The sequence below is a fragment of the Onychostruthus taczanowskii genome, unplaced genomic scaffold (assembly GCF_017590055.1).
Source record: "Onychostruthus taczanowskii isolate IOZ18803 unplaced genomic scaffold, ASM1759005v1 scaffold22, whole genome shotgun sequence".
NCBI classification, from domain to species: Eukaryota; Metazoa; Chordata; class Aves; order Passeriformes; family Passeridae; genus Onychostruthus; species Onychostruthus taczanowskii.
The window spans coordinates 6601078-6626916 of record NW_024499462.1 but is presented as its reverse complement, the minus strand read 5'-3'; the positions used below and the strand labels follow the sequence as shown (position 1 = coordinate 6626916).

The 25839-nt window shown below is 45.5% G+C and overlaps 2 protein-coding genes across 2 annotated transcripts in view; both read left to right on the top strand.

The window, feature by feature from the left end:
• The first annotated feature begins 11936 nt into the window (after positions 1-11936).
• SLC18A3 (solute carrier family 18 member A3) lies at positions 11937-14044 on the top strand. The gene has a single exon (XM_041405008.1). It carries the CDS (start codon positions 11969-11971, stop codon positions 13553-13555), a length of 1587 nt encoding a protein of 528 aa, XP_041260942.1. The 5' UTR covers positions 11937-11968; the 3' UTR covers positions 13556-14044.
• Positions 14045-18677: 4633 nt separating this feature from the next.
• Positions 18678-25839, top strand: part of CHAT (choline O-acetyltransferase) — a 32946-nt gene continuing 25784 nt past the window's right edge. Inside the window, exon 1 of the mRNA XM_041405007.1 lies at positions 18678-18740. Within this exon, the coding sequence (XP_041260941.1) occupies positions 18678-18740 (63 nt within the window). The remainder of the gene's footprint in view (positions 18741-25839) is intronic.

The following is a 25839-nucleotide window of genomic DNA, read 5'->3' as shown; positions in this document are numbered from 1 at the left end:
CACAGCTCCCTCAGCCCCGGCTGGCGGCACTCCCCGGGGCCGGCGCTGCTCCGGCTGTCACGGCTTGCAGAAGAGCTGTCCCGTGACATGGAAAAAGCCGAGGTTCAGGGGGTGCTGAGAACAGCCAGTACACGTTCCAGAGCTGCTGCTCCAGAGCAGCCGTCACGCAGAGCGAGCAGCAGGGCGGGGAGCAGCGCTGGGGCCGCGCACGGCGCAGGCTGCCCGGCTCCAAGCCGCCCCTCGGCACAGGATTTCCAACAGGACTGCAGCCAACGGCAGAGCGGGGGCACAAGAGCCAGGGCCCTGCTCCCCTTGGTCTGCCACATCCCCTCATCAAGTTGCAGCCCTGCCAGCTCTTTGAAGGAAAGGGCTTTGCTGTCACAGCTGTCAATCAATCATACTAACAGCATGCAAACACATGATGCTCTGCCAGGAACAGTTGCTGTCTCAACACAGGCTGTGGTATACTGACAGAAAAGAGCTTAGAAACAAATAAAAAAGGAACTCTTTCTTTACCAACACAGCTTAACATGGCTGTTTCATTTACCCTTTTTAATGAGTTGACAATTATTCCTTGTCAGTGAAGCCTTCTCTAATTTATTCTAGTGTTATCCCCAGCCCATCAGAAAGAACATATTTGGGAGAAGAAAATACCATTTACTAAGACAGTACCAACAGGGAAAAAAAAAATAGCCGCCATTAAAAATTGCAAAATGGAAGGATCAGCTATTCAGGATATTTCAACTGTAATGCAGGATAAGGTGACAAGGCGAATACTGGGATTTCTTTCTTTCTGTAATCATTTACATGCAAGTGCAAAAGGAGACTCTTGCAAGGAACAATCCAGTTGTTGGAATCACTCTGTATCCACACAGATTAAGTAGAAATTATCTCAATGATCTTGACCTTATCTCGAACTTTATGTGTAGCTTTGCTTAGAAAAGAAATAAAAATAAAAATGATATATTTTATTCCCATATTTCAGATAAATTATTCAGTTTTTGGACATTTCTTTGTTTTGAAGAGAAGGGGCTCCAATGATGGACATTTAAAGAAGAGATCAGCTTTGTCAATCCTCATGGCAGCCCAGACAAAAATGAATATATGCATGCAGAGGGAAAGCAGAGAAATAAAATTCAGGGTTGGAAGAAACCTTGCCATTTGGGCTGCCAGTCATCTGGATCAGCAGAGCCTCCTGACAGCCTACAAATCTGCATTGCCTTTTCCTGGGGCTTGGTAGTTGAAGGACAGGCTGAGAGCAGCTCCCAGCATGACATGAGCTAGATGTGGTCCTGAGTCACACCTGGATGTACAATATAAACATGGTACAATACAAACCTGTGTTCTGGGGGGTGCTTAGGTGTGAGCCCTGTTACTGCTGCCTCAGAAAACGTAAGGCAGGGGAAGGTTTGGAGTGAACAGGCAGTGGCAGGTCCATCCAAAGAAAAGCACAGTGATGCTCAGTTTGTAGCACATGAAACTGCTGAAAGATTGAGTGCTCAGAGAGACTGAGGGAAATGCAAACAGAGCCCCCGGAGGGGACCCATTTTTCAGCAGGTCATGAGCAAGCCAATAATGATTTCCACTTCATTTGTATGTGTGCTAAACATACTTGGCACTACTTCAGAGACCGGGGTCAAAAGTTCAAAGATTGCTAAAGGCATTGTGCTAGAAGATGCAGCTGGATAGCTGCTAGGGGAGGGTAAAAGCCAGGTTTGCCCTAACCCCTACCCCTGCTCTGTCCTGGTGGGGTTTCCCAACTGAGATTCATTATATATGTAACTGGCACACTGAAAAATGGCCACAAAGTTGATCTTGCGTGGTACCTCACTGCCAGGATGCTTCAAAACAGCAAGCAGAAAGCAGAGCAACTAGGGCCAGCATTCCTTTTGCATCTCTCAACAGCCTTTCCACGCTGCTGGTCTCCTGGGCCAGCAAGAGCCTTTCTTTGCTCCTGAACCTCTTCAGCATGTCCACCAAAAACATATCTAGGCACAACACACACAAAAATCAAGCCCCACACACATGAGCTGGGGAAGCAATTCCATCAAACCACCTTTGCCACAGCCCTCTGGCAGTGGAGGACACTGCCCTGTGAGCTGCTCACTGCTGGCTTTGCTGTAATGCAGCAGCAGAGTCAGGCCCAGCACTGCCTGATCTGCCTGGAGCAGAGACACACTTAGGAAGCAAAAGGTTGGACAGCCAATAACTTAATTTCTTGGAGACACCACTGGCATTTAGCCTCATTCTTCAGGCTTTGGTGGTCTGATGGACCCAGAGTGTCAACATCACATGCTCTGAGATACATGGTGGAGTTCTCTCCCTCCTCCAGAGCGGGGAAACTCCACCATGAACTCCTTGAACTCCACCATGAATTCCTTATGCTGCCCCTTATGGTCCCAGTAACACTTCACTGTGCTGCCTGGGGATAAGTGGGAAAGAAAACTTTTTGCAAGCACGGATTTCTCTGCCCGAAAATGATAAAGCTACAGGTAAAAATAAAGAGGATCAAGTACACAAACACAATGCTGCAAGTGCCCCTTTCCACCAGCTCTCCATTTCTTCTTGACTCCCTTGCCTTTCTCTGAAACATACCTGTGTGACAGAAACTCCCACAACTCACAATCTGACTTTCTTTGCATTGTATTGGCAGGAAGGGAGGAGATTTACATCAGTCCCAGGTACATTACATTCACTGTGTTTTCCAGGCACAAGTAGCTCCATGGAAAAGAAATTTTCCAGGGAAACAACAAGCAGACTCAAGGGAAATGGAGGAGCAGAGGCTTCCATTAACTGACACAGCTCATTGCTGAACTGAATTCAGGTCCTGAATATTGGCTGGGGAAGATAGAGGCTTGTTTTTCAAAGACCCCTGTGCAACTGCCTTGAACTTTACTGGGAGCTTGCAATGCTTGCTCTAAGACTGTAAGCCTGACAGACACACATCATCGATTTGACTTTTCACAAGGTGGGGAGGAGTAAAGGAAACAAACCCATCTCTTTTTTTAGCAACTCTCCTTTGCCATTTTCATAATTAAATTCACCATAATGACCACTGTACTAAATCTAATAAGAAGTCCGAGTTTCTGGTTTCCATTGGCAGCCATTGCACTGCTCAATTTAGGCAACTCACTAAAGCATAAGAACAGTATTGTAAGGCAACCTTCTTGAGTCAGTAAGTAAGAAGAAAAGCTTACCTAGACAGTATTAAATCACTAAAATTGATTGCACCCTATTGCTTATGCTCTGATTCCACTGGCAGGAAGGCTCTGAGCTGGCTTATTTACACATGCACTAGTGAACTCATTCACACACAGCTGCTTTCTACCTCAGAGCAATAAAAATTAATAATAAAAATAATTAAACCTCATCAGCCTTCAAGCATTCAGAAACCCTGGAGTCCCATTGGCAGATCCTCTGAAAATGCATCAGCCTTCCCAAGAGAGAGAGTGGGGTTCAATCCCTGCAGGGACTGGCTGCCAGAACTACCATTGGCGCCTGGTCATCACACTCCAGCAACAGATTACTCCATGCTATCGACCCCCCTGCTCTGGGTTAATTCTTTTAATTGTCTCACCACATCTTTTCCCATTAGGCTGATGTAACTTGTTTAAGCATACACAGATTGATTTATGACAGCACTAGGGATGTTAATCTGATGCCTGCTCTCCAGTTAATGCATGCACAGTGAGAGATGCAGGACAGCAGTCTCCCATATGGGAGCTCCAGCCTTTTGCCTTGAAATCAAAGGCAGCCTCCCAGAGAGAGCAGAATTACAGCACTCCAAGAACAGTGGTTTCCACTGGCGTTATGGGTAAGGCAAGGTCACTGCGTCCTGCTCTCAACTCTCAAGTGCCATCCTCTTTAAATATAGCAGCAATCAAGGAAATGGAAAATCTCTTTAAAGTTCACTGTTAGGAAATTACTGGAACCCACTGAATTCCTAAAATCTTGTCAGGAGGCAAAGAGTTCCCTTCAAATGCAACTTTGTTTGTCTCTAATTAGAATCATTTTCTTCACAGTATATGTTCAACATCCTTCAGCTCATTGCTGCATGTTCTCTGCATTTCCCTTTTACTCAAGGGATGTACACATAGTACAGAAACCTGCAAAGAGCAGCCTTCTGTTCCATACATACAGTTCAGGTCATGAAATACACAGAATACATAATGCTTATATAGTATGAGTTGAAAAACAGTTCTCAACAGTACCAATAAAAACTTGCAAAGCTTTGGGAAAAACAAAAAAACAAAAAACAAAAAAACAGGATACCCCACAAAACCAAAGTACTTTTCCATTCTGTTGCCATGTTCTCAATTAAAACAATTGGGTACATTAAAAAAGAATTAATACATCTGCAGGTGCCACCATCTAACTGAAAGTCAAAGAAAACTTGCCCCACAATTTTGTGTTTCTGGGACCAAAAAAAAAAAAAAACCAAAAAAAAAAAACCAAGGAAACAAAACAACCAAACAAAAAAACTCCCACACATCAACTGTGCCAAACAGCTTATGAAAACTGAAATTCTGCTTCTGAATCTAACCTACATAACCAAGCATTCTTTGAGATTACAACTGGGACACCACCAGTCCCATCATATTTTGACAGGAAATCCCATGCATTTTCCCACCTCCAAGAGGGCTCAGAGCAGGAGCTCTCTCAACTGTTTCTCCCAGGTATTCCTCCTGCTACCCAGTTGGTCCTGCCTAGGTTAGTAGTAAATGGACTTCATCTCCTTGGATTTTCAAATCCTCCAGAGAGCTCTCAGTACAATTCTAAACACAAACTCAGCAGCTGTGCTGTCAAATCTCACCACTTTTTATGAAGTTTATTCCACTTATGATCCACTTTGCAGTTTGGGGGGCATAGACATGTTCAGGCTGAGACAATAACATTAAGTCCATGTGCTTCCAGCCCAAGCAGGAAAGTAACAGGAGGTTACTACTCTCTGCCCCTGACAGCCAGTCAGTGCAGTCCAGATTTCTAGTGTCAGGCACCTCATTCTTGCAGCAACTTGTCTGAGAACAGCCTTCATGCTAAGAGCAACCTACCTATTTTCAAACAAAATAACAGACAATAGTACAAGTGCCTCAGCACATGCCACAGTCCAGACAGCCACCACAGAGAGAGCATCACCATACAATTTCAGAAGGCTTCAGGCATTCACCCATACACAGTAACACCATACCACATCAGAAGGCTTCAGGTAGTGGGAATCCATAAAATCAGAGGGTTTTGGGAAAGCTGTGAAAGGCAGGCTTCAGAGACAGCATAACTGTGATTAGAGCTAAGCAGCGGACATAAAATAAGTTAGCAGAAAAATTATGTAAAAAGTAGAAAAGTAAGGACAAATGGAACAATGGTCTGTGTATTAATACTTGTCTAGAATAACTCCCTAATCCACAAAAAAGTATATCTAGCAAGATATTAGGAAGTTCTAAGCTTAGTAATGGAGCTCTGTGCATTGTGTTTTAAGGCTTATAGACAGGTATTGTATTCGAAATAAGCAAGCATTGTTTTAACCGAAGGTACATGTGCTTATAGTGGTTGGATAAAACTACTGTCAATATGCTTTTGCTTTGTGTGATTGGTCAAAAACCTTATAAAGTAAGTTGTAACATTAAGTTCTTGGTCTGCTGCCTGGGATGTGAGCTGCTGGCATCTTCCCATTGCCATAACCATGTAATGAGACTGATGCTGAAAAATAAAACGGCTCAAGACACATTCCTAGCAGTCCCATCCCGTTCGTGATTTGTGCATAGCCCCCGGCCGGCGATATCAGGTGTCTGCCCATACAGAGCAACATCATTCCACTCCAGAAAGCTGCAAGCCTTGCCCTTCTTGTTCTCCAGCCCAGCCTTTTATCCCCTCATGGTCATGCACTGCCCCTGTGTGCCCTCTGCTCCCTTTGGTGGTTGGTCAGCGCCCCTGGGCACCCCATGCTCATTGCTGTCAGTGCTGCTCACCTGCTGCTCACAGCTGTGCCCACTGGGGCTGAGGCTTGGCCCCACCCCAAACACCACAAACTCTGTACCTACATACAAGTACTTTTAGATGGTTCACAAAAAAAAAAAAAAAAAAAAAAAACAAAAAAAAAAAAAAAAACCCAAAAAAACCCAATGCCTAATGTATTATTAAGTACAGACTATTATTCAACTTTATTCAAAAATACCAAAGGCTGCTTTGATAGCAGCCTTTCGTATTTTTGATCTAAAAGCACCAGCAGGAGTCACTGCCCCTTGTACCTTGCAAAGAAGAGCCTCCAGCTGACAAAGACCACCTATGGACTATATACTGCTCTGAAGCTGCAGTGGAAACAGCAGATACTCCCAGTGAAAAAAAAGCACCACAAAATCACTAACTCCATTCTTCTGCCTCTACTGACGACCAGTTGCAAGCCTTCACTCCAACAGCAGCTTCACCGTGACACCAGTGACTCATGCCATCCCAAGACCAGCCCCAGGCTAGCAGACTAAGAATCAGTCTTGTAACATCCTGAGGTGAAAGCATGATGCACCCCTGATTTCCCTTCCTAAATTTGTGTGAATATTAATCCCACACACCTATAAGGATCTTCAAGCTGGCTTCAGTCTCCACTGGCTTTATCTATCATGTAGAATCCCCTTCTTTACAAGCACTTTTCAATGCTTTGAAATGCCACAGCTATTCAAAATGTGAAGGCACAGGATGAAAGCTACAGAAGCATAACTTCTTATGAACTAAACAATGCACTGGGAAGAGATGGGTAAGTCTGGTGGCAAACGCTGCCACAACAAACCTAACATACAATATATGGACACGAGTAAATAGCTAAGGTTTAGATATTTAGATGCATTAGATGTACATGAGTAGTTATCTAGGTTTATTTTTTCTAATTTCCTTAGGTCACATGGGAAAGTAGGACCCACTACAATTTCACTGTTTGTCTCCTGACACCAATGCGTAGCTCATACTTGGAATTTTCTCCTTCACAATAATTTTTAGAAAGGCATTACAAAAATTGCCAGATGCCTGAGCTTTTCCTGACAGCGAAATTTTACTTAAATAGTTAGAAGATATAAGCTGACTTGTATCCTATCACTGGGATATGTCATTTACAATATATCTTTCAAACATATATTTAATTATTTCCCAAGACATTTGCCTCCCCATTTAAGTAAAACATTCACATTTAATTTGTTCTGCTTTGGACAAATGAATGTCTTTGCAGATTACCAACCCAAAATACCTGACAGGTTTTTTGATATATCTTTCTTCTGTAGTCAGCATGAGGAGAATATCCAGCATGATGGAAATGCATATTTGAACAGTCAGCAAACCAAATTGCCAATCTGACACCACTTTTAAAGCCCAAGAAACTATTTGTGAGCATGTGGAAGATGTGTTTCCTGCTATCACAGTTCTGAAAGGCTGTTAAGCAATAAGGAATTCTATTTGGACTGCAGCAAAGCCCCAAAAGTTGAGCAGAGATAAGTAGGTAGTGGAGAAGGATGTTAAGAATCAGGAGCATCCAAACATCCTTTCAGCTCCTGTTCCCTGCAAAATTGGATCAGAAATGAACTTGAGGAGTCTTGGAACAATGATAGATTCTGTATTTTTATAACTGAAAATATGAAAACCAGGATAACTTCGGGGAGGAAATATACTTTTGTGGTTGGTTGGAGAACATTTTGACAACCTTCCACAAAAAAGCAGAGAAAGACATGACAGGACAAAAATGGTGAACAAGGACTAGGAAGAGAAGCAGTCATGGGGAGAAACAGCATCTTCCCAGATTTTATAGCTCCTTCTTGCATCTCATAGACCAACACTACTTGTCATCCTTGTGTAGTCTGGGACTAACACAACAAATGCTTGAAGGATATAAGAAGAGAAAAAAGTGGTTTGAGGTGATGCACATGGTAGGCATAGGCTTAGCAGGAACAAAACAGGAAATTTCAGACTGAACATCAGGAGACTATTCAGTCCCTGAATTTTATTGGACAGATAAGTATTCTCCAAGAGGCACAGTGGAAATTCCATTCACTGAGCTATTTACATGTCCAGAAATGACTTTGTCCCTGTACTTTTGGAGTTGGAAGATACACCATCATTTACTAGTTTTCTTTTAACTCTAAATGAAAAGATGTCTATTACAACTATCAAGAACATCAGCTATTGCTAGAACTGACATAAGCTTAGACACAAATCCTTGAATTGCTTTTTCTCTTATTTTCCCTACCTTCAGCTATTTTCCATTCTCTCTAAGCACTATTTCCAAAGAGTGAAGCAGCATGAAGTATGGGTGTAACATTAATTTAAAAAACCCACCTTATCATTTTACCATTCCTCAAAGTAGGGCAACCATTAATAAAAAGCAGTTTTCCTATTGAACAAAGCTTTCACAGAAGTGGAAGGGCACACTTTCTTGTACCGCCTCCATCCCACATTTCACCTGTATCACACAAGAACTTTTGACCACTTTTGCGTTACAAGACACGTGGTCTCCCAGAAGGCTGTGCCTGATGGCTCATCCTGCAAATCACAAAAGTACCAATGGTTGGAGGGGCTAAGGCTTGCCCAGCCAGGACTGCCAACCAGCCCAGCTGGAATCCAAAGCAGGACCAGGGGCACCAAGCCCTGCCTGGCATGTCCCTGCCCAGTGCCACCTCATGGCACCACCAGCCACTGGCAGGCCCCCTTCTTTCCTCTGCTCTCCAAAGCTCCTCTGTGCTTCATGTGCTTCTGTTTGTACTGTGTGTCCATCTGCCTTGGCAACAAACGTTTTAGAGCTCAACAGGAAGAGTAGGAACCTCAGTTACTACTGACATACAACAGTATGTTAATGGATAATGCAAAATACCCATGGTTTTCTCGATAATTACATTCATGACAAGAACTTAGTGGCTGCCATTTGATAGCCCGACCATTTTCTGCACAAAAAATGCATTTGAAATTAAGTTGTTGAAAATGGACCTTACCTTCTATCTCTTCCATTTTCCTCTACCATACTTCTAAAGATTGTACCATACTTGTCAAAGTAGGTGAGCCTCTCTTATTTGCAGAATCAGATTAGCAAGTCTTCTAATCAAAAAAGAAAGACATAATTAGTTCAGTCCTAAGTGCTAAAATGTATTGCCATATTCTGAAGAGGGCAAGATCTCTATTGCAGATATTAAGTACTCAGGCTATTAGGAGTATTAATATTTTGCAGACCTGGAGGACTCTTAACTCTCTGACTCATTGTGTTTGGACACCTCATAGCAAAAACTTTTTCTCCTGTGAAAGAAAGACTCCTAAGGATGCACAATTAACTCAGTTCCATTCCTGACAGCAGAGTGCATCACAGCAGTTGTTGCTTTCTCTCTCTCTTTCTGTAAAATTGCCCTGATACAGCATCAAAACCAACTGTCAATTCAAAGCACAAGGACTATCAATTCAGTAGGTAGCGGGACAAGCAAGAGCAGACTGTACACAAATTATTTTATCTGTTTAACTACTTATATATTTATTTTGATAAATAAATGGAGAGAAATCTCTCTCATTTTTCCAAAATTCCCAAAGTAGGTAGGTCTTCCTTTTTAAGCTGAGTGTTAGAAATGTGATCAACTAAACCCCACTTTACCTTTGCATTCAATTTAAACTGACTGATACCATCATCAGACATAAAGGTTTGTATGCTCATATACATTATATATATATATTCTCTTCCTGGGCCATGGGCTCTTTTGGATTCAATAATAAATTCGTTTTTATTGCCAAACAGTTACCCTGAACTATTTTCCTTCATCTACAGATGATGTTCTTTCTTTAGAACAAAGAAAGTGGTAGAAGTCCTGGTGCAGTCATCCCTGTTCTTTACACAGATCCAAAATCTTCTCTGTCTCTTTGATATTAACAGTGGCTGTCCAAACCCGCATGTTCTGCACTGGAGGACAAATGAAATACATCACCTCCTCCGCATTCCTCTTCTCAAAGTAAGTAATTGTCACATCTCTGGGCTTTGGGATAAAAGCACAAAATTTTAAAAGTCAGCTCATTTCACCTTAAAGTCCCTTCCCAAATATAATGATAAATTTCTAAGTCAAACACCAGGGAGACTTTTTTTACCTTTAATTTACTGTGGGTCCATCAACTTTGACCACACTTGAAGGTACATTTTCTCCCCATTAGTTCTGTCTAGTCAAAGAAGCTCACGTAGCGATGACGCATCTCTTGCAGATAAGGGTATTCGCTGATTTGATTTACTAAGGAAGCTAAATTTATTATGCAACATTTTACAAGTATAATTCTGCTTTCTCTTGATGGTAATAAATTCGATATCAACTCCCATGAGACAAGAGAACCAGTCCTTTTATTATCCAGACATGACCCCCAGAGCCAGATTCCATTTTAGAGACGGGAAATGACCATATCTCTGATTAAAAGGGAAACTTTAATCAAATAAAGTGCCTCATCAAGCGAGAGCCAAGATTCCAATACTCCTGACTGCAGCACAGCAACGATCCAAAGTCATATCTGCCCCCAACCCATTACCGCCTACTGCAACGTGATATCCATCCCAAACAGGAGGTGCATCCTTCAGCCATTTCCTCATCATCTGGGTAGCTGCTCCTCCCATGCTCACAGTCCTGTGCAGAAACATGTTCGCAAGAATCTACCCCAGGGTCTGTTTGAGGAATCAGAGGAGGATGGACTTTGTAGTGTTTAGTTTGATTTTTTCCCAACTAAATCAGTCTCACAGGTGACAAGTATCTTGACTCTGTGCAGCCAAGTGCAGCAGCCTTGGCTTTTAGCTCAATACCCTTCCAGTTAGACTCTTCTATTCCTTCCCTTTCACACCCTGAAACTACTTTTTGAACCATTTAGGATAATAACTTGTTTAGAGTCCCAGGTCAAGAGCTTTATCCCAATTGTCAGTGGTTCATTTCTGCAGTTTTACAGTGGATATAGTAAATGAACAACAACGGTAACAATGACAATATGGATGTCTAGGACTATTGCTATTTTAAATATTCTCTAAGGTTCCACTTCTGTGTAAGCACAATTGGATCTGTATGCTACTCCATGCAGGGATCCATTTTAAAGTGTTTCTGGCCATCTAGAATGTTTTCTCACAACAGAGCAAGATACAGCAAGTGACAGATAAATCACCTCCCTTTCAGCTGTGGAAGCCCAGCTACGCAAGCAAATGAAGTTGCCCAAACTCCACATCCACTCAGGAACTGCTCGGCCGAGGGATGGGATTATTTCATACAGCCTTCTGCAGAGATCCTCCTTGGATCAGCCCACATGTCATTTCTGCTGCAGGAGTACAGATATGCCACTTTGTGCTAAAGAGTACTTCTCAACACTAAAGCCTCTGCACCGGGTGAGGCCCCTTGCTCCGCAGCTCTTGCAGCTGCCACACTGGCCCGACAAAATGCGGGCAGTGTGTAACACAACCGCACTTGAGGGTTATTTCCCTGGCGTTTGTCTGAGTGTGAGAAACACGCTCGCACACAGCAAGACAGTTATTGTGTTGCTCTCTGATTTCCAGTGAGGTGGGGGGCTCAGCCCAGCGCTGCCAGCCCCGTTCCCGATTAGTCCAAGTCTCCCCGAGCGCCCCTACGCCCTGCCCTGGCCAGCTCTGCCGTCGCGGGCGGACTCGCGCCGAGTGATGGGAAGCAGCTCCGAGCAGCTCTCGGCTTAGACGGCGACAGCACAGCAGCAGAGCCCGTAATCGCCGACCTCCGCAGGCGAGCCGGGCGCCGCCGAAGCAGCGGCGACGCAGGGCTGGGAGGACACGGGACCTCTGCCCGCAGCACCGGCGGGCGCACGGTCGCCCCGGCCCAGGGGGAAGCAACGGAGAGCTCCGGGAGGCTGCCGGGGAGCCGCGCTCCCCAGCAGCCGTGCCCGGGCGCCCGCGGCCAGCCGCGCCGTCGGGCCCCCGCCCCGGGGGGGGGGGCGCGCCCATGCGGGCGGCGGGGCGGCGGCGGAGCTGAGGGCGATGTCGGAGGCGGGGGGCGCGGGCCGGGCGCGGGCCGCCGTGGAGCGGCTCTCGGAGGCGGTGGGCGAGCGGCGGCGGCGGCTGGGCACCGCCATGGGGGAGGCACGGCGGCAGCGGCGGCTGCTGCTGATGGTGGTGTGCGTGGCGCTGCTGTTGGACAACATGCTCTACATGGTCATCGTGCCCATCATCCCCGACTACATCGCGGCCATGCGCGGCGGCGGGGGCACCGCCGGCCCGTCCGCGCCCGCGGGGGGCAACGGGAGCGGCGGCGGCAACCGGAGCCTTCTGCCTGCGCGGTACCCGCCGGCCTCGGGGAGCAACGAGGACGTGCAGATCGGGGTGCTGTTCGCCTCCAAAGCCATGCTGCAGCTGCTGGTGAACCCCCTCAGCGGCACCCTCATCGACCGCGTGGGCTACGAGGCGCCGCTGCTGGCCGGGCTGGCCGTCCTGTTCCTCTCCACCGCCACCTTCGCCTTCGCCGAGAACTACGCGACGTTGTTCGCGGCGCGCAGTCTGCAGGGGCTGGGCTCTGCCTTCGCGGACACCGCCGGCATCGCCCTCATCGCTGACCGCTACGCCGAGGAGCCGGCGCGGAGCCGCGCCCTGGGCACGGCGCTGGCCTGCATCTCCTTCGGCAGCCTGGCCGCCCCCCCCTTCGGCGGCGTCCTCTACGAGTTCGCGGGCAAGCGGGTGCCCTTCCTGGTGCTGGCCTGCGTCTGCCTCCTCGACGGGCTGCTGCTGCTGGTCCTGGCGCCGCCCGGTGGCACCGGGGCACGGGCCAACATGCCTGTCGGTACCCCCATACACCGCCTCATGATTGACCCCTACATTGCCGTGGTGGCAGGGGCCCTGGCCACCTGCAACATCCCCCTAGCCTTCCTGGAGCCCACCATCGCCAACTGGATGAAGGACTCCATGGGGGCCAGCGAGTGGGAGGTGGGCCTCACCTGGCTGCCCGCCTTCTTCCCCCATGTGCTGGGCGTCTACGTCACCGTCCAGCTGGCTGCTGCGTACCCGCACCTGCAGTGGTTTTACGGGGCCCTGGGCATGGCCATCATCGGTGCCAGCTCCTGCTTGGTGCCCGCCTGCAGGAATTTCGGGCAGGTCATCATTCCCCTCTGTGGCATCTGCTTTGGCATCGCCCTGGTGGACACAGCCCTGCTGCCCACCCTGGCTTTCCTGGTGGACGTGCGACACGTCTCTGTCTATGGCAGCGTCTATGCCATTGCAGACATCTCCTACTGTGTGGCATATGCCCTGGGGCCCATCGTGGCCGGCCAGATTGTGCACACCATGGGCTTTGCGCAGCTCAACCTGGGCATGGGGCTTGCCAATGTGCTTTATGCCCCTGTCCTTCTCTTTCTCAAAAATGTCTGCCAAATGAAACCCTCTCACTCGGAGAGGAACATCCTCCTTGAAGAAGGACCTAAGGGACTCTATGACACCATCAAAATGGAGGAGCGCAAAGGCATGGGCAAAAACCTCCAGCCAGCAGGCGAGATGGATGAGAATGGCATGGGCTCTTACCACAGAGACCTGAAAGGGGTGTCTGAGGAGGACTCATCCGACTATGAGTACAGTTAGGTTCCCCCATGTGGCCCAGACCCAGGAGCAAGGAGAGACATGTGGGAGAGAGGCAAAGCGGGGGGATGAATATGTTACTGCATTATGTTTCTGTACTGACGTGCAATATCTACAGTTTAACCTTTGTCATGATGTAATGGCTTTCTTCTAGACTTAATTTTAATTGGTATTTCCCTCAGCATTCCGGCAAGTTGAAGGGGATGGGAAATGGGAGACAATACTGAAAAAAATTATTGGAGTAATCATTAGCAGAAATCTGAGGGGATCTTCTAAAAAAAAAAAAACACCAAAAAAGAAAACAAAAAAACCCAACAGCTTTGTAGCTGGGGTATAATTGTGCAGTGTTCTCAAACTGAAACTGTGTGTGACATACTGTATATCTCTGTAAAAATTACAAGAAAAGCAAAAAAGTATGTGTAAAATTTCAAATGGTGTATTCAGGGACTTAGTAAATCTTGTGTACATATACTCAGACTTTCAGTTGGTTTCCTATATTTAAGAAGAGCAACAGCTGTCTCATTTCATTCTTTCCTGGGAATAAACTGAAGTATTGTACCTTTTTTTCTCTCTTGTGCTGCTCTCCGGTAAGTGCAATATGCTGTATTATGTTGAAGTTACAAGAATAATACGATCTGAATAAACAGAATTGAAGGGGATCGATTGTCTTTTGTTTTGTTTTTGAGGGCTCCTTGAGGGAGGGAGCTGGTTGTGCTCAATGTAACCCCTAAAGTAACAATTTCCCAGAGCATAATTCTCACTAGCTACCAAAATGGCACAGACAAAAACCCCAGTACAAAATGTTCTCATTCATTCTTCACAACATAACAGGTCTGAGCAAACAACGTCGCTCTGCAACCGTGCTACTGCTTGCTTAAAGCCAGCTCTTTGAATTCTCATGTGAATTCAATTTTAATTCCCCACAATAATGGATTTCAATTTTCTAATATTTCAAAAATTATGCCACCAGCAGTTAGAGGTACAATACTGGAAGGTGCCTTTCTCAGTGCTAAATGCTGCCCGAATTAAAAGGCACCCACCTCAGTGACGCGACAGGGATTAAACAAAAACAAAAGATGGGTGAAACGCTTCATTCAAACATTTGCAAAGAGTGGAAACCTTCGATCCATTCACAAGGGAACCAGACTGCATAATTTGCCCTATAAATTTCTCTTAATATAAAATAAAATCGTTTGTTTTAATTCTTAACCCAATAGAAAACAAAAAGAATTATTGGTAATCGCAAGAGGGGCGAAAAGACATTTACAAGCGGCCATAGCACCTATTAAAGGGCTCCCAGCCGTCCCTGGGGATCTGGGCGCCGCGGAGCAGGGGCCGGTCGGTTCCGCTGAGCTGCGCGGGACGCGCGACTCCGCAACTCCCGCCGGGGCCGTGGAGTCGCTGCTCAGGCGGCGCAAAACTCATTAAGGCAGCGGGACGGCGCTTTCACACGGGGGTTCGGCGAAAGAGCAGCGGCCACCGTGGTGGGAGGCGAGACCCGCTTCCCTAAACCGCAGCCGCTTCTTTGTGATAAGCGGCAAAAGCGGAGCCTCGTTCGGGCTGCCGCCCCGGGCAGCAGCTGCTGCCGGCCCCACGACAGCTCCCGCAGAATCCGGTTCCCTGTCGGGACCGCTGCCGCCCGTCGCGGCTTCCACCCCTCCCGCCCGTGGTGCCGGCAGCCACTGGCAGCGCCGGCCGCCCGTTCGGCCACCGAGCTTTCAGGAGCCGCAGGTGCCCCACGGCGACACTTCCCGACACTGGCGACAACCCCTGTGGCAACGCAGGTCTGCGAACACAGTAGCCCCTTGGGGCTGCCCTTGCCGCTGCCGAGGCTGACCCTGACGGCCGTAAGAACGCCGGAGAGCCCGGCTGTGCCCGACTGCCCCCGCCCGCCCTCGGGGGAGACGGCGGGCACTGGGCGCAGCAGCCGCACGGGCGCAGCGGGCGGGCAGCAGCGCAGGCAGCAGCGCCTGTTGCGCACAGCGGGAGGGGCGGTGGGGCAGGGCCGGGCCGGGCCGGGCCGGGCGGGGCGGGGAGGAGCCAGCGGCGGCGGAGTTGAGCCGCCCTCCGCACGCCCCCACCCAGAGGGGACCTGGCCGCGGAGGAGGCGGCGGTACCTTGGACAGAGCCGCCGCGACTCGCAGAGCCCGCCCGGCGGCCGCTCCGGAGCTCCCCGACCAGCAGGTACGGACGGGCGGGCTGCGCGCCCCGCGTCTGCCGCTGCCCCGACGGCGCGGCTGCGGGAGAGCCTGGGGCCGGGGAGAATGAGGGCGGCGGGTCCTGTGGAGCGGATCCCAGCGAGCCCCCTTCGGTGGGTTAGGCGGCAAGCCGGCGCCTCCCGTTTTGCCGCTGCCCGAGCGTCCCGCCGCGACGGGCGGTTCGGGAGGGAAAGGGCTCCTTCGGGGCTGAGGCGTGGGAAGGTCTCGGGACATGCCGGCAGCCTCCGGCGGAGCGTGAGCGCTCCCCGACGGGTCCGGCGCTGCCATGGCCCGCAGGGAGCTCACGGCCGGCGACAGGGCGGCTCCTGGCTTCGCTCGCAATGTCTACTGCCGCGGCGGTGCGCGCTTCACACGTGTACCCCTGACAAGGCATACATTCCTCTTAACTTCATGCATAGGTTCCTGAGAACTTTAAAGCTTATCCTCCTGATAACACAGAGTGAGGATGAATGGATGGGGACTGAATGTATTGCCCCAACAACACCATATACTGCAAGCTGCCTCCCGACTCCATCGTGTCAGGAGAACTCAAGTATAAGCACATGGGCTTATTTTAGTCCTCCTCTGCTATCTGCTAACGGAGAGATCAGTGCCTTTTGTGCTCCCCAGCCTGGTGTGACTCGAAGCCACTGTGCTAAGCTGCTCACCCTGGCCCTCCAGCTAAGCCAGCTGTAAAAAAAAAAAAAAAAAAAAAAAAGCTTGGATTTTTTTTTTTTTTTTTTTCCTAATAACTTTGACAATGTACCTCACAGCTTTCTAGTGAGCAACTTTGAAGTCATCTTGAATTTCTGCAGGATTTTCTCCTGTGTCAGTTTTCTTGTCCTTTATTAAGCAAATACAGGATTGGGTGTGATGCTAAGCTGTCAGCACTTGAACCAGAGACAAAGACTCCGTTCATCCCCGCAACAGAGAAAAGCACAGTTCAGGCTACCACCTCCAAACTCTTTATCACACTATTTTTACAGATATGCAGGGCTGTTAGTAGTAGCACTTCCCAGAGACACTGAGCCAATATAGACTTTCAGCCAGCGTGACACCATATTGCAGTTTGACAAAAAAGCATAAGGAAAGAACAGAAGTCCCAGCAAAAAGAATACCCACGGGATTTTTCCTTTAAGGGAGCACAGTTTGAGGGCTCTACAGACAAAATGGCTGCTCTGTATTTGAATGCAGGTGGGGGGGCTGAGGCCAGCCCATAAACAACTGGGCAAGCCAACAGTCTTCCAAGAGTCACGGGATGTGCATTATTTGAGGTGCTTTGAACCTGTGTTTTAGGAATAGAGTGCATGGCTGGGTGATGAGCCCTGTGCAGCACACAAGAGGAGCAGAGCAGGGCAGTGAGTTAATGTGGCCTTTCCACGAGGGACATCATCTCTCACCTGGGTTGAAATTGTAAGCAGATGACAGATCAACACGAGTTTGCTGTGTGGCTCATTGCAGGGCCCCAGGGACATCTCTCAACCTTACACAACCTATTTCACAGCACATGGCCCTGCTGGCAGCCAGTGCAGGACAGGATCAACACAAGGTGTCAGTGACCACATACACATTGGCAGAGCCATGCTGAAGCTGCAAGGCTGCAAAAGCCAAGCTAATTCCTGAGTAGACGAATAATCCACAGCCATCTCTGCCTATTGCTAAACAAAACTCTTCAACTCACTTTCATGCACTGTAGAGTTTAACCCAAATTGTTCTTAAAAGCTGTTGTAGAAATAATTTCAGTGCCCTAAATGTAATAATTCCAAAGATTACAGAAAAAAAAATCTACGTAGTCAACACGTTGTCTTTTATATTTTGCATACACACAGTGCAAAGTAATTAAAAGAAAACAAAAAATTCTGTAATCCATCAAGACCTGACCGAACACAAAAAATTCCCTCTGCTTTAGCTGTACTTGTGTACTGTCATAATGAGGACAATCACTTGGTGTGGTCATTAGTATATCAGAAAAAAATATGCATGTCAGATAGCTTATCCCTGCACAGAAAAGAGTGAAGAGGCATCTTTAGAAGTGAAAACCAGGATAAGCACAGTACCAGAGATACAGGAGTGGAAGTATTTGCTCTGTCACAGATAACTTTTGTGACTTTTAGCAGGGTAAGCCATCTCCCTGGATAAGTACATGCTATTTGAAAGACTGCTCTACAAAATGGTTCAAACCCCGGGTACAGCAGCCCTGTCAGTCCTCCCACAGCCTTCACAGGCAGGCTCACAGGGTGCCCCAGCCCAGACCTGTGCCCCAAAGCACTGGTACCTTGTGAGATTCTAGGCTGCAGAGGGAAAAGGCTCCATCAAGCTTCTTTTTACATCTTCTAGCACGGCACCTCACTGTACCCATGGAGCAATGCCATGAAAAATACATTTAAAGGCTGTGGTGCTTTCATATGAGATGTTAAGGGGAGGAAACATAAGATCCTAATATAGTAAGATGCAACATTACTATTACCTGTGTCAACATAAGTACATTCAAAGAAAAGTCCCCTCTTTCCTCCAGCTAACATATAACAGTAATACAAAGCATGCAGATTATGCCCAATAAATTGCACAGTAAATTACAGTGACAAAATAAACCATGCTGAGAAGGGACCTTTTATGAGCGTCAGATAGTTCTGAATAAATAAATTTATAGCAAAATGAGACAAACAGAATGTCAGAGCAATCTCCACAGGGCTCAGTTTAGCTACTTTGAATGTTGTACTTCTATTTCTCTTCAGGTTTGCATTCTGAAGCTTCTGTGTGTGTTTGCACAGGGAATACTCCCCTCATACATTTTGGTTATAAATAATGGGTTACTCACAGGACTTTAAATCTTTTCTGTTTCCAGAACTGAGGCATCAGGCTCCATAAGTGCTCCCAAGTGACTTCAATTTCTGTCCTCAACGAAAGATACCAAAAGAAATGCAGGAATGCCTGACCTAGAAAAAAACATGCAGAAGAACAAGAAAGATTCATGCAGTAAAGATGAAAGAGTAAGTAACTCTTTCTGGGAAAACAAAAAGGAAAAAAAGAAGATGACTTAACAACTTTTAGTTCTGTAAATTAATATCATAATTGTAACCCAAGCTCTGTTCTAGAGCCAGTTTCTTCATTTCAGGGAACACCAGTTATCCTGCAACAGTTTATAGCCAGGAACCTTGATCTAACACTAGTGCTTCTCATATCCAAATAAACTCTTTCTCCCAACACCCTCTGAAGAATTACAGTAAATAAAATATTATTACACAACAAATATTTTTATACTGCAAAGTCAGAGATGACATGAAATTATTCATGCTAGTACAGCACTATCAAACTATCACATATGATTCATTTTCAAGCTGGTTTAGAAGGTGCTGGATGTGTATCCCTGGCAATAGTCAGCCTCCAGGGTGTTTTGCCTAAGCAGAGTCATGAACTGTACAGGAACCTTAAGCAGAAAGATAGGGTAAAAGCCAGGTATCAAAAAGAAGTACTAGTTAGCACATCCATTTCCAATGACCGAGAAATCAATGACAGAAGAAATGTCATTAGACATAGCTTGAGACTGTAGAATTGCCATTCCTTTATTTCTGGGTGTATTACAGGCTAAATTGGATTTGCATTTCCATTAATAACAGGTAATCCTATGACACTTTCTATGAGTATCTAAAATCTTTGGTTTCTAGATAGAGAACATAATGCATCACTGACTTTTCTGAGGATGTCAAAAGGCAGAGCTGGTACTTGAGCTCAGAGGACACCCAGTCCCTCCCAACTGTTCAGAGCATTTCCTCTACACCCTCCCTCCCTGCATGCACTGGACTAACTCTGAGCAGCAGGTGGGACAGGTAACTGCTAGTCCTTTCTTCCACCAAAAAATCACACTGCAATCCTACTAAAATGAACATCCATTACAGCAAGAACTAGCAAAAAAATATGAACGTTGCCTGCTTAAGGAGATGGGCAAAAATCAAATTAGAAAAATAAAGCCTTCAAAAGTTTATGGCCTACACTAATCACTAATGGACAAGCATGCTGCATTAGATGACCATTTCTCAACTAGTTGACACAGCTCCCTCCCTGAGGAACCACACTTAGAGCATCACAGCCTCTTGCAGTTTCCCAGTCTTCCATGAATTACCTCCTTGCTTTGTTTTCCCACTGCCCCCATAATTGCACATTGGCAATGGAGAGAGAGACAGGAAGACTGAGAGCTGGTCAGAATCCAAATTGATTGTGCACTACATATGCTTATACACTATTCTAGGAAGGCTAGTAATTTTTTAGTACAATGATTGAGTTAATCATCACTTAAACAAACTTATACATTTTAGAACATCTCTTACTTGCAGAAGTCTTGATGTACTTTTCTAGTAGGTCTTGCTTTAATCTTCAGCTAGTCTTGATTTAATCCTCAAAGTTCTGTTTGTTCTTGCCAAGGCATCCTGATGATCACATCTCTTATGTTAAGCAGGTCCAAGGTCCATCATCAGTCTTGTGTGTCCCAATAGCTTCCTCTTTTCAATCAAAACCACACCTTTAATGGCCTTATTAATTAATCTCTGCAACATTGAAACAAGAAAGGTATCACAATTAATACAATTATTATGCAAATCATCACATACATACCCATCTTAAAAAGAAATTTTAGCTAAAAACCTTAGCCACTAAAGGCTCAGGCTTGACCTTTATAAACTAAAAACATTCCTGATGGCAGACACAGGTGGGGCATTACTGGATTTAGAAAGATTGCAAGTGTAATTGCACCAAAAGGTTGATTCTTATGCACGGGGTGATAGGGAGAAACATATTAAAAGTTTTAGACTGATTTTTTCCATGTATTTAAAATTAAGACAAAAATCTATTTTCACAGAATCCAGGGGCTCTAATTCTTGTGGTTCCAAGGGTGCTTCAGGAGGGCAAGGGGTCAAATTTGATTTGATTTAAAATTTTTTTGTGTAAATATTAGTGTAAAGTTCTAGAGGAGCTATATTCTGCCCCCCTATTTTTTTTTTTTGTTTTTTAATAGATATGTATTTCTCATTATGAACATGAAGGCAACAGAAAAGTAAGACAATGAAAGCAATAAACTTATACTAAATAAAAATAAATCAGATAATATATACAATTACTGGCACATGAAAAACAGAATGGCAATTTAAAATAATGCATTATCAATTTCTTAAATATTGTCCTATTACTTAGAGTCTGTAGTAATTGGCAAGTTTCATTTTTAAAGTGAGGACTTGGAGGGTATGCCCTCCACATTCACTTTAAAAGGAGGTTTAGCCATTATAGGTCCAAATTTGGCAAGTCAAAATGCCTTGAGTATAGTTTTGATGTAAAAAACACTTGGCTTTACTGGTATATGTCTCTACTAGTTATGGCTAGGACTTGGCCAGGGTCCAGGCTTTAACTGGAAGTCTCTTTAATATATTTTAAAAACCTCTTAGTAATAGTAGTTAGAAAAATAATATAATCTTATACATAGCTATACAACAATATGTGAAGGTTTGTAAATCAGCTGGCTTTGTCATTTTATCTTTAGCTAAATAGTAGTAAAACAAAAAAAAGCATTAAACAGATCACAACTGATAGCTGTCATAATATGAAATTGTTACTCATTCTTCAGTACTACTTATAAAAATAAAATAGCAAAAAAATTGTTCTTCTTTCTATAACAAAATAGTTGTATCTTGTAATTTAAATTAGCAAATTTTGACAAAATTCATTTAGGCTTTATGTTATTCACTTGTATAGTAAAGGAATTATATCTTATCATTTAAACAGGTATACTTCAACAAAACTTAAAATCAACTTCACTAAAACTTAGCTTCAGTAAAATATAACAAAAATATACTTAAAAGAACTTAAAGTTACTATCACTGAGACTAAACAAAAATTAATCTTAACAAGAATTAACTTATTTAAACTCTATTATTATAAAAATTTACTGAAAATTTGTCATATAACAGTTAAACATCAAGGTAAATAACATCTGTTCTGAAAAATTTACAATAAAATGACCTCATTGAAACTATGGAGTAAAAATCAAGCACTTAATAAAGCTGACAGTGGAGTTTTATATACTAGTTCTAGTTAAGTTGCAAATAACTACTACAAATAAAGTTCAAAGTTAGTCTTGAAAGTGATCTAAAGAATCTTGAACATATAATTTACCTAATTACTCTCAGTGAACTATGCAGTTTCGCTATGTTATTAATATGTAGGAAAACGCCACTTTTACAGAAACACCTTTGAATTTTTCTAGTAACAATCCTGTTAAAAATCTCAAATCACATGTTGCTAAAATTAGCAGGTAAGTGTTAACAGAGTTGGGATAGCATGTAGCATCAGTTGGTATTTTGATGTGCTATAACTTCAGCATCTGTGCCGGTCAGACTGTGCTGGCTGGTGCCAAAACAGAGTTGGGATAGCATGTAGCATCAGTTGGTATTTTGATGTGCTATAACTTCAGCATCTGTGCCAGTTAGACTGTGCTGGCTGGTGCCAGGCTGGGGGGGGCACAACCCCTGCAGCAGCTTTTAAAGATTGCTTGCATGATAGATTTAAGTTTGGCTTAATAAAAGTAATGGGATATAAACACTGAAGGCTAAAAAATTTAAAAATTTAGTTACATAATTCTAAATAGCTGTACCAAAAAATTCACAAGAAAATACAATATTAAAAAGGCAAATAACTAGAAATATAACTGGTTTGACTAAGGCAAGGTGTCCTTCAGGGCTTTAGATCTGTATTAAGTGTCGCCTTTGATAGCTGGCCTGCTCCTTCCAATGCTTGAAAGCATCTGGGGCACTTCAGCCAGGGACCATTTTGGGGGGGTGTCTAAGGTCTCAATGACTCCTACACAAAATTTGAATGCATAAAAATTCCCCACAGTGTCAACGCATCCCTCCCTCACAAAACCAGGGGGACAGAGAGCACAAGAGCTTTCACTGTGGCAATCTACCCATCAGGCCTTGTAATCTGCACTACATGTTGTCTTTGCTGGAGAGCACTTGAGGCACAGACAGTAATGGCCAATCACTGGGCCGTTGCCTTTTTGAGATAAGTCACATCTGCTCCAGTATCAAGGAGTCCTGTTAGAATTATGTCCCTGCCTTTCAGAGCCACTTTGCATTGGCATGTGGGATGCTGAGATGTGATATGTTGTGTCCAAAAAAATCTCTGGGATCCCTGTGGAACCAAACCCCCTCCTCCCCTCTGTTCAGCTATCAGGGGTGCAGATAGGGGTGCTAGCAGAAAAAGTATGATTTGGGCTGTATGGCTCCCAGCCAGGACCACACAGGGCGGCTCGGGGGGTCCAAGCCATGACCTTAATTTCCCCAACCAAGTCATAGTCAATAGCCCCAGGGAGAACAAACAACCCTGTTATCCAGGTGGATGATCTGCCTATGATCAAAGCATGCATATGCTGTCCCAGTCCGAAAACTCCTAGGGGAAGCAAATGAACAGAGGAATCGAGTAATGTTACGTGATGTTGTTTGATCTGTCCAGTCCTGTGCTGCCTGGGGTGGCTGCACATAGGTCAGCGACACTTGTCCGGTGGGCAGGGTGTTGGAAGTTGGCAGGTGCTCCTGGTTGCTGCATCAGCTGTAGGATTTGTGTCACTGTGCGGTGCTGCTCTGCGTTCCAAGATGAGTTTCCCTGTAAGGCTGGTCATTCTGGTGAAACTTAGAGCAGCACAGACTAGCGCAGTGAGGGCCTTTCCAACAGTGAGGGCATAGACCCAGGGCTTTGGGTTTCTGTGCTTTTTGGCAGTCTCTTTTAATGTGTCCAGATTCCCCACAGCCAAAACAAACCAGCTGCTTTCCAGGGGTTAATTTCAGGGCAGCAAAATCATCCGCTATGCCTTGCCCCATGACTTGATAGATGACTGCCGTGGTGTGGTGTATTGTTCCCAGGTGGTTGCATGCTTGTATCATTCGGAGTAAAGTGGGCTCAGGTTCAGGAGGCAAAGATTTAAAAGGCGACTACAATCCTCACTGGCATTTTCTATGGCCAATTTGAGGAGTATAACTTCCCTTGCTTGATAATTATTGATTTGTCTCTCCAGTGTTTGTTTTAATCAGTCCACAAAGTGCATACAGGGCTCTTGCGGACCTTGTTTGATATTTATGAAGAACTGTTGAGGGGTTTTGGCATCAGGAACCTTAAGAAAAGCAAAATAAGCTGCATCTGTGATACCCTCTAAAGCTTCTCTCATTAAGGCAGTTTGGCATTAGAATTGGTATGCCCCATCCCCCACGCCCCCCACCCCAGCAAGGTGGTCAGTAGTTAAGGCAACCAGGGCTTGGTTTGCATGCCCTGCTTACATTGTAATTAAATTATCCAATCCTTTTTTCCATTGTGCCATAAATATGGCATATTGTGTTGGTGTGAGCAAAAGATTTGCCAAAAACATAACACCATGAGGAGTCACGAGGTGAGTAGTAAAAGTTGCTCTTAATGAATTACTAAAGTAAGGGCACCCCAATCCACATTCCGCTGCGGTACGTTGCAGTTCCTCAGCTTCCTAGGGTGAGTGACCTAGGGGCTCCCATCATGGATTTCCCCCCCTCGGGCCAAGTCACATGAGGGCCATAAAGATTTCTGCAGCAGTGTCAAAGTCTCTGTCCTTAAGGACTTTCTTTTTCATCTGTAACTAATTGTTATGCACATCCAAAGGGAATAAGTCCAGGGTCGAAACGGTCCAGCTCCCCTCCACTGCTAGAGTCAGTGTCTGCCGCACAAGCGATGTGTCGGACGGCTCTGGGATCGCTGGTGGTATGGCAGTGGGACTGGAGGTGGTGACCGGGCTCTCTCCCTGTGCTCATCAGGGAGGGTGTGCTGGACACGGGATGGAGAGTGAGACCTGGGCAGCTTTTGATCTGGCACGGTTGCCAGGACCATCTCAGCAATAGCCTTGTAGGCTTCCTCACTCCTTCCCTCCTTTTTAATCGCATCCATGACCCCCCTCCAAGCAGGAAGCATTCGTTCACTCTGGCTCGTGGCCAGGCAGCGTAGCCAGGTCGTAGAGTTTTACGCCAACCTTGTCCCGGAAGCAGAGGGTAAATATAGAAGAAGGGATGGCATCGGGGAGTGTGCGTGACATCCATCGTAAAAGTGACTTAAGGTCATGCTTTAGGATGAGGGAGCCATGCCTGCCCAGAAGGGCAAGCATGGTTTCACAGACATCTCTCTCGTTGGACGTGTTCTGTCCCATGGATCAGCTCCGTGGCTCACCTGGCAGTCGCAGCAGACGGGTGATTGTGGGCCCAAACGCGGTTCTCTCACCATCACAATCAGTTCCAGGGGCTCGCCAATTGCAGCCAGACAGGCTGTTCCTTCTCCTCACGCAGAGCACCAATTATTGGCAATGGAGAGAGAGACAGGGAGACTGAGAGCTGGTCAGAATCCAAACTGATTGTGGACTACATGTGCTTATATACTATTCTAGAAAGGCTAATAATTTTTTACTACAATGATTGGATTAATCTTCACATAAACACACCTAAACATTTTAGAACATCTCTTGCTTGCAGAAGTCTTGATGTAATTTTCTTTTTCGGTAAGTCTTGCTTTAATCTTCATCTAGTCTTGATTTAATCCTCAAAGTTCTGTTTGTTCTTGCCAAGGCATCCTGATGATCACATCTCTTATGCTAACCAGGTCCAGTCTTGTGTGTCCCAATAATTGCTCTGGCTTTTACATGACTAATTACACTTCACTTGGTTAATTCTACATTTAAAAACAAAGGAAACTTAATTGCATGGACGGCACGGAACTCTTTTCTTCCCAGATACTATTGCTCCAAACAGGGTAAGGACAAAGTATAAACAGAAACATGTTATCAAGCTTTCCAGGGGGCTTCCAGACTGACTGACAGCAGAGGTTTGGCAGGGTAAAGTACAAGCTTATTGAGGACTGTACATAATCAGTACTATAAACAGGTAGACCTGCATGTTTTCTACTTCTATAATTGTATAACCATTAATATTACCTACCAGTCAAGTATTAATCCATAGTTTTACTAACAAAAAGTTTATCACAACTTCTTTACTAAGGAAATACCTTAAGATATTATTTTATTATTTTGTAATGTATTTG

Bases quoted from the DNA above. Each gene is read 5' to 3' on its own strand.
- SLC18A3 (XM_041405008.1), top strand. From the start codon at position 11,969: ATGTCGGAGGCGGGGGGCGCGGGCCGGGCGCGGGCCGCCGTGGAGCGG.